The 14,053-nt window shown below is 47.4% G+C and overlaps 1 protein-coding gene across 3 annotated transcripts in view; it reads left to right on the top strand.

Moving 5' to 3' along the window:
• The window catches only part of LOC111773296 (uncharacterized), a 123,744-nt gene that overhangs the window by 61,270 nt on the left and 48,421 nt on the right, over positions 1–14,053 (top strand). For all 3 annotated transcript variants that reach the window (XR_011438300.1, XM_070266111.1, XM_070266112.1), the window contains exon 3: positions 1,628–1,783. Coding sequence is in view for 2 of the 3 variants with exons in the window: in XM_070266111.1 (XP_070122212.1) it covers positions 1,728–1,783 (56 nt within the window). In the remaining variant the exon portion in view is untranslated. The remainder of the gene's footprint in view (positions 1–1,627; positions 1,784–14,053) is intronic.

Below are 14,053 nucleotides of genomic sequence, written 5' to 3'. Positions count from 1 at the left end.
AAGAAAAACTCACCAAATTGTCATTAATCAGAATTTTTCTCCTTTTTTCCAAGACACCTGAAGACCTCCGTGTGGGCTGGCACTAGTCTGAAAACAGATGTTTAGGAAGCTGTTTTCAAGAGCAGTCTTAGAAACTTGGGAGGACTCAGATTTGAGCTGTGCTTGAAGGGTGTGTAGGATGTGGGCACCAGAGAGCCCTGGGGTGTATCAGTCAGGGTTCTCCAGAGAAACGAAACCAATAGGACGTGTAATTTACTGTAAGGAATTGGCTCCCATGATCACAGTGACTGACAAGTCCCAATTTTGGGGCTGGCAAGCTGGAGACCCAGGAAAACTGACATTTCAGTTTGAGTCTCAAGGCAGGAAAAAAGCCAACGTCCCAGGAGAGCTCTCTTTCTTGGGGGAGTGTCAACCTTTCTGTTCTATTCAACCCTTCGGTTGATTGGATGTGGCCCACCCACACTGGAGAGGGCAGTCCACTCAGTCCACTGATCGAAATGTTATTCTCATCCCAAATCACCCTCAGAGACACCCTCAGAATAATTTTTGACCAAATATCTGGGTGCCCCCAGCTCAGTCAAGTCAACTCATAAAGTAACCATCACAAGGTGCCTGTGTGGGGGATGGGAAAATCGTTCCCCAAAGAAGGTCAACGTGGCAGAAGCAGAAAGTGTGAGGGCAGAATAGAGTGGGAGAGGTTGCTGGGGGCCCTGGAGGCTAGGTGTGGGGTTGGAGAGGGGAGGGGAGTAGTCTGATCCACATCCTAGAAGATGTCGAGTCTGCAGTGAAGGAGTCCATCTGCAGGCACTGGCGGGGTGTGGCAATGAGGGGACAGTGCTGCAAGCTGAGTGGCCAAAGGGCAGACTGTGCGAGTTATCCATTGATTGCCTCTCAGCTCCAGGCTCATCCTTCTTTGCCAGTTCACCATAGTGGATGTGCGCCCATTAGATAATGCTTCTTTGTCAGCTGGCATGACGTTAAGCCTTGTCAGCGCTGGGCCCTGGAGGGACCCTGCAGGGGGAAGGGGTTTGACGTCCTGGCTCTGGTGTGCTCAGCAGGGTCCGGTAGCATCTGAAATTCCTCTAGTTCATGATCCTGCAACACAGGCAGCTTCCCAGGGCTCGGTGCCAGCAGTGTGGACAGCTCAGTCGCCTGCAGCACAGGACGCTGTTCCAGTGCTGACCTCTGCAGAACAAGTGACTTCCCCAGGGCTGGCCTGCACATGGGTGACTTCCCCAGTGCCCGGCTCCTGCTGTGCACACTGGCTGGCAGCTTCCTTGGCAGAGCTGCTCCAGTGAGACACCTTTCTGTGAACAGCTTCCTGGGCTCCCTAGGGTGGGATTTCTGGCAAGTTCCATCAGTGTGGCACCGCAGAGATGTCTTTGCTGCTGAGTGAGCCATGGGTGAGCATCTCCAAGAAGGTCTGGATCTCAGCCCTGGGGCCCCTTCTGTGGATTCTCTACCTCAGACCTGTGGGAGGAGCTACTCGTTGGCTCCTGTATTCTTTAGATTTCTCCCTACCTCTTACGAGCAAATCCCTCATTATGCCAATTCCCCTTTGCAGCTGGCGGTTCTTTAGACTCAGTGCTCTCCCTTCACATGACTATGGGTCTTCTCTCCTGCTTAGGCCCTGATGGGTACGACATCATTTCTGCTATACTCTCTTGGTGGAAGGAGTCGAGAGCCCACCTGGATTCAAAGGACTGGGACAGAGACCCCACCTCTCGATGGGAGGAGTGTCGAGTGTTTGCAGCAGCTGCTGGAACCACCCTGACTGCGGCAGGTAGGCATTCTAAGGCTGCCTCTGACTGATATATGGATGTATGAATGTGAAAAGACCAGGAAAACCCTAAATAACTCTGTGCTCCTTACCAGGGGTCTTCTGGAAGTTGTTTTCATTATCTAACTAACCCAATAGTGGCTTTAAGTTTGGAAATTACAGGTAAGGTATGAGAAGATGTACCAGGGCAGACAGCTGTGGACGGAATTATTAATCAAGAAGACCTTTTAGAAAACCTTGGAATTTACCAGGGTCAACAAATAGAGTTACCTCTGATCTCAGCCCATAAATCTCTTTGCAGGTGATGGTTTCAAACTCAGGCTCTGTTACAGTTGATGAGTCTAAGTATTAATAGGATGTTAATAATCGTCCTTCCTGAGCTCCTTCCCATGCACCAAGAGCTATGAGCGCTGTTTCCATGAAGCGTCTCCCCACTTTCACGCAGCATTACTTTCATGCAGTCATTACCCCGCGTGGTGAGGCCACCCAGGTCTGGCAGGAGGAGACCTGAGGTCACCCAGCCAGTGCTGGCCAGAGCCAGGATTCGCACCCAGAGTGTGGCCGCTGACTTTTTAGCTCCCTTGCCTTCATCTAAGGACCCAGATGTGTTTCTCTCGCCCAGCGTCGCCCCGCAGACATTTCAGGATGGCTGTCACCTCCTCCCCAAAGCCTCTCTTCTCCACTCTGATTTCAGTACTTCCTGAAACAGCAGTGTCTACACCTCACCCTTCTGATCACTCTTTTCTGGTGAATTCTAGCTTGTCAATATCTTTAATTCATGGCACTCAGAGTTGGACAGAACACTCCAAAATAGTCTAGGAGCTGTAAAGTTATCAAAATAGTTCTGAAGGATCTGTAAGTGTGGAGAAGGTATCAGAGATGAAATACAGAGAGTGGATTCGTCCGTGGCATAGGGAGACAAACGGGTCAAGAACATTCATTGTGTTAGAGTCATCTTCTCTTCCTGTGGGTGATTGTCTCAGTTTGGGCCACTGTGACGAAAACCCCACAGACTGGGTATCGTAACTGCAGACGTTTATTTCTCACAGTCCTGGAGGCTGGAAGTCCAGGATGAGGGTACCGGCAGATTTCGCGTCTGGTGGGAGCCCATGTCCTGGTTCATGATGGTGTCTTCTCGCTGTGTCCTCACGTCTCTTCTTACAAGGGCACTAATCCCATCCATGAGGCCCCACCTCACTACCTAATTGCCTCCCCAAGACCTCACCTCCTAATAGAGTTAGAGTTTCAACATATTAATTTGGGGGGACACAAATTCAGTCCATAAAAGTGACCTCTGATAAAGAATGAAGAAGATGTTCAAGTGTGATGCCAAAGCAGATAGCATTATAAGTTCCAGTAAAAGGCAGTTAATTACTGTGCTTTTCCCCTCGATTTACACATTAGCTATAATTTGTGCTGAGAAAATACTCCTTGTCATTACCGAGTTGAAATGCTGACTTGGTAGCTAAGGGGTCTTCTGCGTGCTGAATGGCCACGGTGCGTAGACGCAGGTCACTGTTTCGTGATCCCTCGGTGGCGCTATGCATTATCATCATGTGGTCAGAGTCCCCTCACTCTCCTCACCTCTGTCCTCTTATTTCCAGCAACTTTGCTGTCCACACGACACTACCACACAGGAAACAAACTCGTGAGACCGGAAGGTGCTGTCTAACAGGACCTGGAGGATTGCTGAACGGAACGCAGCAGCTTCATTAAAGCAGAGGGAGCCGGGTGGCCTGGATGAGGTTGAGCGCTTGGCCGCAGGCCCTGGACTATCAGGCTGACCCAAAGGCTCTGCTCGCTGAGGGTGATTTTTAATTATCCAGCTTTGTATGATGTCAAAAATTTTTCACAATGAAGCATCAAAAACATTTGGATTTAGGGGCTGGTCTGGTGGTTAAGTTCACACACTCCACTTTGGCAGCCTGGGGTTCGTGGGTTCGGATCCCAGGTGCAGACATACACACCACTTGTCAGCCATGCTGTGGCGGCATCCCACATACAACACAGAGGAAGACTGGCACAAATGTTAGCTCAGGGACAATCTCCCTTGAGCAAACAGAGGAAGATTGGCAACAGATGTTACCTCAGGGCTAATCTTCCTCACACACACGCACACATGAACCTTTTGGATTTAGCCCTTGCTTCCAGAAGAGTTCTATAAAATTCAAATGTGTTCCTTGGTGTACTGCCCTGTTAGTTCAGAGTCATTGCTGTTAGTTCATCACTCTCATGGCCGCTTCTTGGTTAGGTCCTGTGGAAATGATATATGAGTCAGGAAGTTCTGGACCTGGGCAATGGCTACTGAGTGTGAAGAGGAGTTGTAATGATGGAGAGAGAAGCCGAGGAGAAGTCCACAGCATATAATGTACTAGAGCTCTAGCTTTGGTTGGGGTGCAGGTTTTATACCAACGTACACAAATGCAAGAGCACACACACACACATACACACGGACACACAGACACGTTCTTCTGAACTCATCTGATACAGAAGACTTCCAGCATGAGAAGCCTTACACCCAACCTCAATGAGATATGGAAACAGGAGGGAAGCCAGACTTCGGGAAAAGTGTAAGTTCAGTTGTGATCATTTGAGATTCTGTGGCTGTGGGACATACAATGCAAGTGTCCAGAAGGCTGACACGTGTGTCTGGTGGCCTTCAGGAAGGAGATGTGGGCTGGAGGTTTGCATCTGAGCACCACGGGTGTGTCGAGCATTTGAAGCCATGGGTGTAGGTGAGAAGAGAATCCCTGTGGGGAGGGAGTGGGTCAGCACGTCAATGTTGCTCCCGGGTCAAGTGAGATGAAGGTCGGAAAGCTTCCATCTGATCCAGCGAAGGAAGGTCGTTAGTGGTCTTGACAACAGCAGTGGGGAAAGGAGCCAGGCTGAGTGACAAACAACAGGTCATCGAATCATGTGTCCTCTGAGATCAGCCTGGAGCCCCGGCCATTTGTCTCCCCTTCACCCCACTGGGCCCTGAGGCGTCTCTGCAGAACCCGGTGCTCCTGAGGACATAGTTTGAAAACCACCACTCTCCTGAGATAGCAGACTGAGCTTTGCACAACTAATGAGCTGCCCCTCGTGGGACACTGAGCTTCCATCTCCTGGGAGATGCTGCTTGCGGGCTAATTTGAGTGATTACAGTGTAGTCCAGGTTCATGGGCAAGGTCTGTAAGCCTCGTCAGTGGGTAGCACAATGACTGCAGTTGTCATGGTTTCCCTTCAGGTTGATTTCTCGTGGGCGGATCTGAGATATGCAGTGAGAACACATCCAGCTTACAGCTGTGCAGGTGTCTGGGCCTCGGAGCCTCGAGAACCTTCAAACTGCACCTTGGTTTCTCCTTTACCTGAGTTACTAGTGAGGAGCTAACTTTATTCTCTCCCTCTGTAGCCCTGTGCTTCTTGGAAAGTGCAAATATGCAGTAAAATGTTCACAAGCTGAGTAAAGCAGGTCACCCAGAGCATCCTGAGCAGCCACGAAGAGCCTGCTCCCTAAGGAGCCCCCACGCTGGTCCCCGGCTTCAGGTCCCGCTTCTCTGGTCTGTGCAGGGTCATGTTGATCCCTTTCAGTGGAGCTCAGATTTTGTCATTCTTTCTCTTCAAGGACTTCAGGGCCTTTCCATGGTGTTTACAGTAAAGCCCATCTCCCAACCGCGGCCCGCCCTGGAGGCTCCAGGCTGCCTCCTGCTGCTCTGTCAACTCACTGTATTCTGCTCCCTCTTCTGTGGCCTTTCTTTTCTTTCCCTTTTTTTTTAAAGTTTTATTTTATTGTGGGAAGACACTTAACATGAAAACTACCCTCTCAACAAACGTTTAAGTGACAGTAACGATTGCTGACCACAGTACAACGTTGTGCCACTGGTCTCTGAAACGCACTCACCTTGCTGCGCCTCACTCTCTCCCTGCACTTTCTGTTCCTGGGTCTGCTCTCTTCCCTTCTCTTTGTGCGGCTAATTTCCTCTCCTCCTTTGAGTCCCGTCTCATGAAGGACTCTCCTGACAGCTGTCTGCCATGGTCTCCGGCCCCTTCACCTCATCCTCTACTCTTTTCACTTCCTCTGTCAGAATTTGGGAAAGTTTGCTTACCTGAAATGGTCTTTGTCTTTCATATTCATGAAAATATCCCCAGTGAAGTGTCCTCAGCCTGATTCTTAGAAGGGGCTCCAAGGATTTTTGTTGGATGAAATAGTTAATCGAAATGTTGTATTTCTCAGTCAAAATAGTTATGCTATTAGCGTTATTGCTGGCTTTGTGGTAGATGCCGCCATCATGGCCTGGTCAACTGGTTACGGGGCTGTCTGAAGACTTGTAATTCTTCATTTGAAACTTCTATGATAATAATAACTAGTATTATAATAATTATTATTAAATCTTTATTACCAGAGGTGGCCGGCAAGGGAACAGTCCCCATGATGAAGTGGACACCTTACGTAGTCACAGCTTGGACAGAAATCTGTTTTTGCCATGGACAGGCTTAAAATTGTAGGCAGCCGTCTATATTAGTGGAATTCAAGGGTCAGAATATTAAATGAACTGACGTTCGGCTCCCTGAGATGACACCGCTGGGGCTCCTCGGTCAGTGGAGAGACAGGAAAACAGCCTTTGACATGGGGTTCGGCTCACTCAGGCAGGGCCCGAGCAGGGATGGAGGGACGGGGGAATTTCTTTTGCATCCGTGGCTCGTTAACTGACAGGGGAGCCTTCGCTCTTGTTCTGAAGCAGGAACTGAGCGTTCTGGGCGGAATCCAAATGTCTGGATGTCAACCTGAGCCTGTCCAAGGGGATTCTGCAGGGCAGGAGAACACTTCTATGAAAAGATTATCTTTAGCTACCAGGAGATCATAGACGTCTACCTCAGCGTCAGTGAAATTTGTAGCCAACTGACTTGTTTTTGGTTAGGGCTTGTGTTTCTTAAAGTTTGATTCTTGGCTGAATGAAACCACTTAGTGAGCTCATCTGTTTTGGGCCAAACCAGCTTAGACTGAGGAAGAGGACCTGTGAGCACTCGAGTCATACTGGTTCAGTTTGGGGAGCAGGGATTCACGGGGATGGCAAGTGCGTTGCGGTCTGTGAAGTTCAGACACCTTTCCAGGACACGGAGTCTTGGGGCTCTACCCTGAAGCTCACGGGGGAACGGAGGTGGTCTGATAAAGTGAGTGCAGACTAGTGTCTCAGAGACCCAGCTTCCAGTTCCAGGCCCAGCAAGCTTCGTTACCTCGGACCCATCGCCTTTAATGTGCACGATTCATTTCCCCATCTATAAATTGAGGATCTATATGAATGTAGCTACTCTCTGTCTCATTCCACGCATTCCAATAAGGACTTGAGGCAGCTTAAAACGAGCAGAAAAACACCATTAATAAGAAGTAATAGGATAGAAATAGAAGTAGGAAGGTAGGAACAGAGGGGAAGAGCATAAATAGAAAGACCGAAAGCCCACAAAGACGTAATACTTCAGCCTCACATTTGACTTTGAGCTTCCCGGAATGCAAAATAAGTACGAAGGTGTGGTGAGACTCACAATTCTCGCCATCAGAAAGGAAGAAACATTTTAGTTCTTGGGAGGAAGCAAACTTTTTCTGAGAACTGGAAGCCAAAAATGTTTACCTTGGACTTTCATGTTAGGCCCTGAGGGTTAGAGCTCAGTGTCCTCAACCACAAATGCAGCAAGAAATTCCTTAATTATTTATATCCTTACTGGTCCCATGAAGGACTTGGAGTGACAGTTTTCATAACGTGATTTCTCTTGTTTTTTTAAAGATTGGCACCTGAGCTAACATCTGTTGCCAATCTTCTTCTTCTTTTTTCTTCTTCTTCTCCCCAAAGCTCCCCAGTACATAGTTGTATATTCTAGTTGTGAGTGCCTCTGGTTGTGCCATGTGGGACGCCGCCTCAGCACGGCTGGATGAGCAGGGCCATGTCTGTGCCCAGGATACAAGCTGGCGAAACCCCGGGCCGCTAAAGTGGAGCCGGCGAGCTTAACCACTCAGCCATGGGGCTGGCCGCCGTAACATGATTTCTTATAGTGACGCTCAGGGAGACACATTGCTCCAGGAGCTGAATCTGTGAGAGATTATGTAACAGGGCCCAAACCCCTCATGTTCTAGAGGCCTCCCCTGGTCTAAGGCTAGTGGTCCATATGCTCAGAGTGGGGAAGATCCCTACCCCACCTGACTCCATAGGGCTATATGCAACTCAGACAAAGCAGTTCTAGAAAATACTTTAGAAATTATAAAATGCTAAAAAAAAAGTTTATTCACTAAGTTATGACATAACAAAGAAAAATATGAAAGCTGTATTACAACTTTTCTTTAAAATACCTACTTCTTGAGTTTTATGAAAAGAAATAAATCTATGGTGCCCTCTTGCTGCCGTACCTGAAGACACTGAGAGAGCCGGGGACTGTGACATTTCTTTCCCCACAGCTGCCTATTGGTCATGGGAGTTTCTTGCAAGCCCATGTTTTAGAATCTGGAATTCCAGGGAATGTCTTTGCCAAAATGAGATTGATAGTACATTTCCCATTTGTTGTCATTTTCTGCTTTCGAAGAAGAGAAAATTTTATTTGCAAAACAAGATTTATGATCATAGTAAAAATTCCCTCTGGAATGTAAACTCCATGAGGGCAGGGTCATTGGTCCGTCTGTTCAGCTCTCTCCCTGGAGCCTAGAGCAGTGACTGGCATCGAACAGGACTTAGTCAATGCCTGTAGAGCAAGCGAGGGATGGAGTGTGTAACAGAGTACATGCCAGTGGGTGTGGGAGAGAAGAGTTGTCAAGGGCGTGGGATTATCGTGATTATGAGACCAGAAATACCAAGGGTGAAGACAGAAGTAAATGTTGGAGGGATTACCTGCTTAAACGCCACCTGGGGATCCCCAGAAAGCTACCAACACACTGCTATGGAGTACCTGTGATTAATATTATTTCCTGATTTTGCATGAATACCATTGTAAAACTTTAGCATCTCTGTAAATATCTGAGGAAGACTATCTTATAAGTATGGAAATTTCAAATTTGCGCTTGCAAAAACTATTTAAATCCTTCAAGTGAATCTCTGGGTGACAGATAATTGGCTGATTGCCTAATTTTTTGGTATTAATTTAGCTGGATGCCAATGGACACAGGTGTGCCTGCTGTCTCTTCTTAACTTCCAAGCACCAGTGTTTGAGTTGTTGCCTAATAGGATTGCCCCTCCAGCCTCAGGTTTAGCCTAGAGTCTTTTCAGTGGTTGCATGTGAAACCTTTGTAGGGAGCTGGAACATTTTTCTGAGTTATGTTACTATCAAACTGTGCTTACAGAAATCCCCGTGGACTGGGAGCTGGTCTGCAAGTGTGTGTGTGTGTGTGTGTGTGTGTGTGTGTTGATTATATGTGTTGAGGCAATTTTTGTTCACAGACCTGTAGAATGGATATGGAAGAAAGAGCCCGGGCCTGGGGTCAGGAGGCCACTTCCAGTTCCACCTGTCACCATTGAGCGTGTCATCTCTACCCGTGGGTTCATTTCTCAGGACCTCAGTTTCTTTGACTGCAGCCTGGTGTTAAATGAGGCGATCACTCTAACAATCTGTGTGCTGAAGTCAGTATTTCTCAAAATGGGCCTTCCCAATAGCAAATAATTGCTATTTGGTGGAAAAAGGACCTAAGGTCTCACGAGTTTGGGGAATGTTTGGTTAAACGCAGCTACACTGCAGGAGTCTCAGGAACTATTACATGTTAGCATACATCCTGACACCCAAAGGAAGATGAGTGCGTGTTTCCCACCCGGCCTGTCTGAGGACCGCTTACTCCCCTAATGCTGATTGTTGCCTAATCCTTCCGACAGCGGCCTTCTGTGCACCCCACTCACCTGCTCAGCCCTTTCCTTTGATGTTCTCACATGGAATATGAAGCTATTTCACTGGCTCGGTGGTGAACAGCTTTTTCGTGACCAAGCCTCAGTCTGCGATTTTTCTCCCCATCCTGAACAGCATATTGGGAATGAATGTGTCTACATGGCGCAGGGCTCGCGGAGAGGCCCAATGCGGCTTCGCTGTGGGGGAGCACTGTCAGGGTCAGGTTTTCTGCTGTGTTAGGAGGAACTTGTTTTGCCCCCTTGGGTCCCTTTGGGGTCTTTGTGTTGGAAACCACATGACCAAATGGTTCCGAGTGTTCCGTTTTCTGAAGGTGGACTTGCTTCTTAAATTTTCGTTGACAATGTGGTGTATGTTCAGGAGGAACTAGGTGACAAATAGAAAGACATCTAATTCTCGTGTGTAGAGGCTGATAGCAAAGGTGTGTCGGCTTACTGCCTGCAATCCTAGGAATACTGGCTGTGGGGGCTCCTGTGGGCTTTTGTGTTTTTAATTTTGAATGACTGAACATGATGAGTTCCATCAGTCATGAGCCTTTGCAAGTGCAACCCTTCCACGGATGGGTGTGTGTTCCCAGGTTGTGGGGTGCGGCTACAGGCAGCGTGCCAGCAGGAAGCCCTTTATGGCTCTGTTATTGGGTAATCTGGGAGCTTTCTGTATGGAGTGGGGGCTGTGGTTTGGGGGTATTACCTGAAGAGCCAGTCAGGGCCTGTGATCACATCACACATCTATTTTCTTGCGAGATTCTTAAATACTCAGTGATCTTCACTTGGTACCAGTGTATTTGGAACACGTTTTTGCTTTTCGACTATCTGTAAGACCACGGGAAGAGACGGCTGGAACGGAATCCTCCACACAGTGCGTGGCCTTTGTCGCCTCCCACTGTAAATCTCAACACAGACGAGCTCACTGTGTGGGCGGTGCCGCCCCCACACTGAGCTTCCCATATGGCTCCCTTCACTGCGACGTCCTCATGGGACCCCACCCACATAGCGGCCACAAGCATGCTTTGTTGCAAGGGCAGGTGAGTTCCTCTTTCAACAGTCATAACGGGAGGTCATTGTGTCTCCCCTCGATAAGTCCAGCGAGGGAGAAATGATTGCTGTCCAGGCTAGTGTGTCTTATGGTCAGACAGTTCTGTATTCGGACAAAGTTCTTTCTTCCTGTAACTGAATAACGCCTCCCTAGGTCCTAGTTCTGAACTTAGGTCCTACAGAGAGTACACCACTTCCACGTGACAGTCATTTCAGCCATCATGCTGAAAAGACAACTTTTTTAGAGCAGATTTAGGTTCACAGCAAAATTGAGAGGAAGGTATAGAGATTTCCCATGTACCCGCTGCCCCCACACATACACAGCCTCGCCTGTTAAACACCCCCCACCAGAGAGGGAGATTGGCTACAATTGATGAGCTCACACTGACACATCATAATTACCCAAAGTCTATGGCTTACATTGGGGTCCCTCTTGGTGTTGTACATTCTGTGGGTGTGGACAAATGTATAATGACATGTGTCCAGCATTGTGGTATCATACAGAGTAGTTTCACTGCTCTAGAGACCCGGGTTCATCTTATAACATGATTTCAAGACCCTCTCAACGTCTCCGTTGACTCCCTTTGGGCCTGCAATGTTGTATCAATATCTCTTCTACCTTATGGCTGGACCGCGTGGCGTTCCTGAGAGAGGCAGGCCAGTGTGAGCCCGTGAAGCCATGGTCTGGGCCCGTCTGCACCGAGCAGGGCACGGGCACAGAGCACACTGCAGCCTCTGTGGGGCCACTTGGTACTGTTTCATGCACTGATTCACCCAGCACATGTCTGTTAAATGCCCAGTGTGCGCCCATTGCTGAGGATGTGACGCTGAGCAAAAAGGCTCAGCCGGGGAGAGGAGTGCAAGGGTCTGTCTCTAATGGACCACATTTAAAGGCTGTCATTCCAAAAACTTCTGAATTATTATTATTTTTTAACACAAACGGTTATCCTCAGTTTTCTCTAGATTCTGCAGTTAGGTCTTGAAGTGCAAGATTTTTCATATGAAGTTAGTTTCAGCTATTTAGCTATTTGTTTTTATTTAGCCTGTCAAGCATGTATAACCTGATGCATTATGCTCCTCAGCTTTGTCACATGTGCACTCAGTGGACACACTTTCTACTGTTTACTGAAATTGTTGATAAAAATATTCATCAGGACAGGGTCACAGAGAACCTACGGCAGACCACTACAGACTCCCTCCAGGAGGGCGCTAATCCACATGTGGGTCTCCCACAGAATTCAGTCCACTATTCTTGTATTGTAGAGGATTTCTTCCCAGGATCTAGGGTGAAAATAGGAATTAACTTGAATGGTGGTTTACCGTAATTAGAAACCAAATTGTTTGTGCAAATTACTTTTCTGGTTAGTTTATTGTCATAAGATTTTGGACTAATCAATGGTAATCTTAAATGTCTTCCAATAAACATCCTATGTTTTGCTCAAGGAGAAGGAGGAACATTACGATCATCATTGATGGCCACTTTCCCACCCCCGCCCTCATTCTTTCAGATAGCCTGAAATTTGTAGGAAACCGGAAATCCTTCAATATGGCACGTTGAGAAACTAGAATTTGGTGTCTGAAGGAGGGTTTTCTTAGATTAATTCTGAAGATCTAGTTATTGATGGGAAAACAAACCACTGAGGTAAAGTTTAGATACTTTCTAATTATAATTGAGCTGGGAAATTAAAATCTTTATGCAATGTGAACAGACGTAGTTTATATGCTTTTCCAGCCTCAGAGCTGGATTTGGGAAAACACCCTGTCCAGTTAATAAGGAATTCAAAATACGTGCCAAGTAACTTCAGGGGCCTGACGGGGCCCTGTGAGAACTGGAAGCACCGTAGCTTTTGTTAGGTCTCGGTTCCCGGGCGTCAGATGACTCTTGCCCAGACAACGAGACCGGGGCATTTGAAGGCCCGTGTGTTTCTTCATGAAGAGTGTTTCCTTAAATGTAAGTGCAGGTTCCAGATGTTCTTACCTTGCCTGACCTGTGTGTTTATATAATCTTAAATTGCATGGCCTCGTTTTCTCAGATGATTTTCAGGATTGTGTGTGTGTGAGGAACGGAGGGTAGGGAGCAGGAAAAATACCCACAAGCCCGGAGAGGCCTTTTGGGTGATGAGTCTTACACTGACCGAGGCCAAGAGGCTCTTCATTTTTTTCCTGGCTTTAGTGAAGAATTATGGCTGTGCAGTTTGTCAAAAGTAGTATTACCCTGCATTAAAATTAAACGATGGTTCTCAGAGACGACCTTTGAGCTTTGTAATAAATACCACTGTTGGAAGTTTACGCCTCCAGACGGATAACTCTTTTCTACTGTTCATTTCCTCGCTAACATTTGCGATACTGACCATCACATATTTATTTACGTGTTTACTTTTTGTCACCTCTTCTTCCCATCTGACTATGAATTCCTTGACCTCAGGAATCATGCCTTGTTTTATATGTCAGTGTGTACTTGGCCCCTAGCAGAGTGTCCGGCACATAGTTGGCACTTAACTTGAAACCAAAGTTGAAATTAAAGTTTTTCATCAAGATCTAAAACGTAAACTTCTTGTCTTAGCTCCAAAATTATGCCAAGAAATCATCCTCACCCATCATAGGAGTGGCTGGATTGGATAATCTTTAGGGTCCCTACAATGGATAGTCTGAAACCAATATGGGTATTAGACCAACTAAAGATTCTCACGCGCCTGAGCCTGCTCCTCGGTGTTGTGGAAATTACAGAAGAAGATGGAGTCTCATCGTCAAGATGTTTATGGTCTAGTTGGGGGTCCAGATCACCCACACAAAATGATTCTGACCATGTATATCTAGACGATATATAACCATGGGCTGATTTGGACCACTAGGACCACAGGACTCTAGGAGGAAGAAGAGATCATTGTGACTTGGTGCCTTGATTCTACATTTTGGAGAAATGGCTGGTTATAAACTGGATTCGACAAGCCTTATTCCTGGTGTGTTCCGCAAATCAGCTTCTCTTGCCAGTTCTCTGTTTCTGGATGGGTTGTGTAGACGGAATACAATGAAGGGCGTGTTGACTGGGCGTTAGATGAACTGGGTGAGGAAGGGTGATGGCATGTAGGCAGGGATCTAGTCCCAATCCGAACCATGCGCTCCGTGTGGTTGCATCCACTAAAGCACCTGCTGGCAGTACTTCGGTCAGTGCTTCAGAACTGGTCTCCCCTTTCAAAGAAAAATACACTAGATTGCAGAAGCTGACAATTTCTTGAACTTCAACTCAGTATTTTGTTCCTTTCCCTGAAAGCCTAGAACAATATGGTTTTAGTGACAGATCGTGGCCGCTCAGTGTCCATAGGGACTCGGCGACCTTTTAGTGTGTGCATTAGCCTGGGATCCTTATGGCCTCTGATCCAGAGCCATC

The sequence above is a fragment of the Equus caballus genome, chromosome 4 (genome assembly GCF_041296265.1).
Source record: "Equus caballus isolate H_3958 breed thoroughbred chromosome 4, TB-T2T, whole genome shotgun sequence".
NCBI classification, from domain to species: domain Eukaryota; kingdom Metazoa; phylum Chordata; class Mammalia; order Perissodactyla; family Equidae; genus Equus; species Equus caballus.
This window is presented reverse-complemented; position numbering and strand designations above follow the sequence as displayed.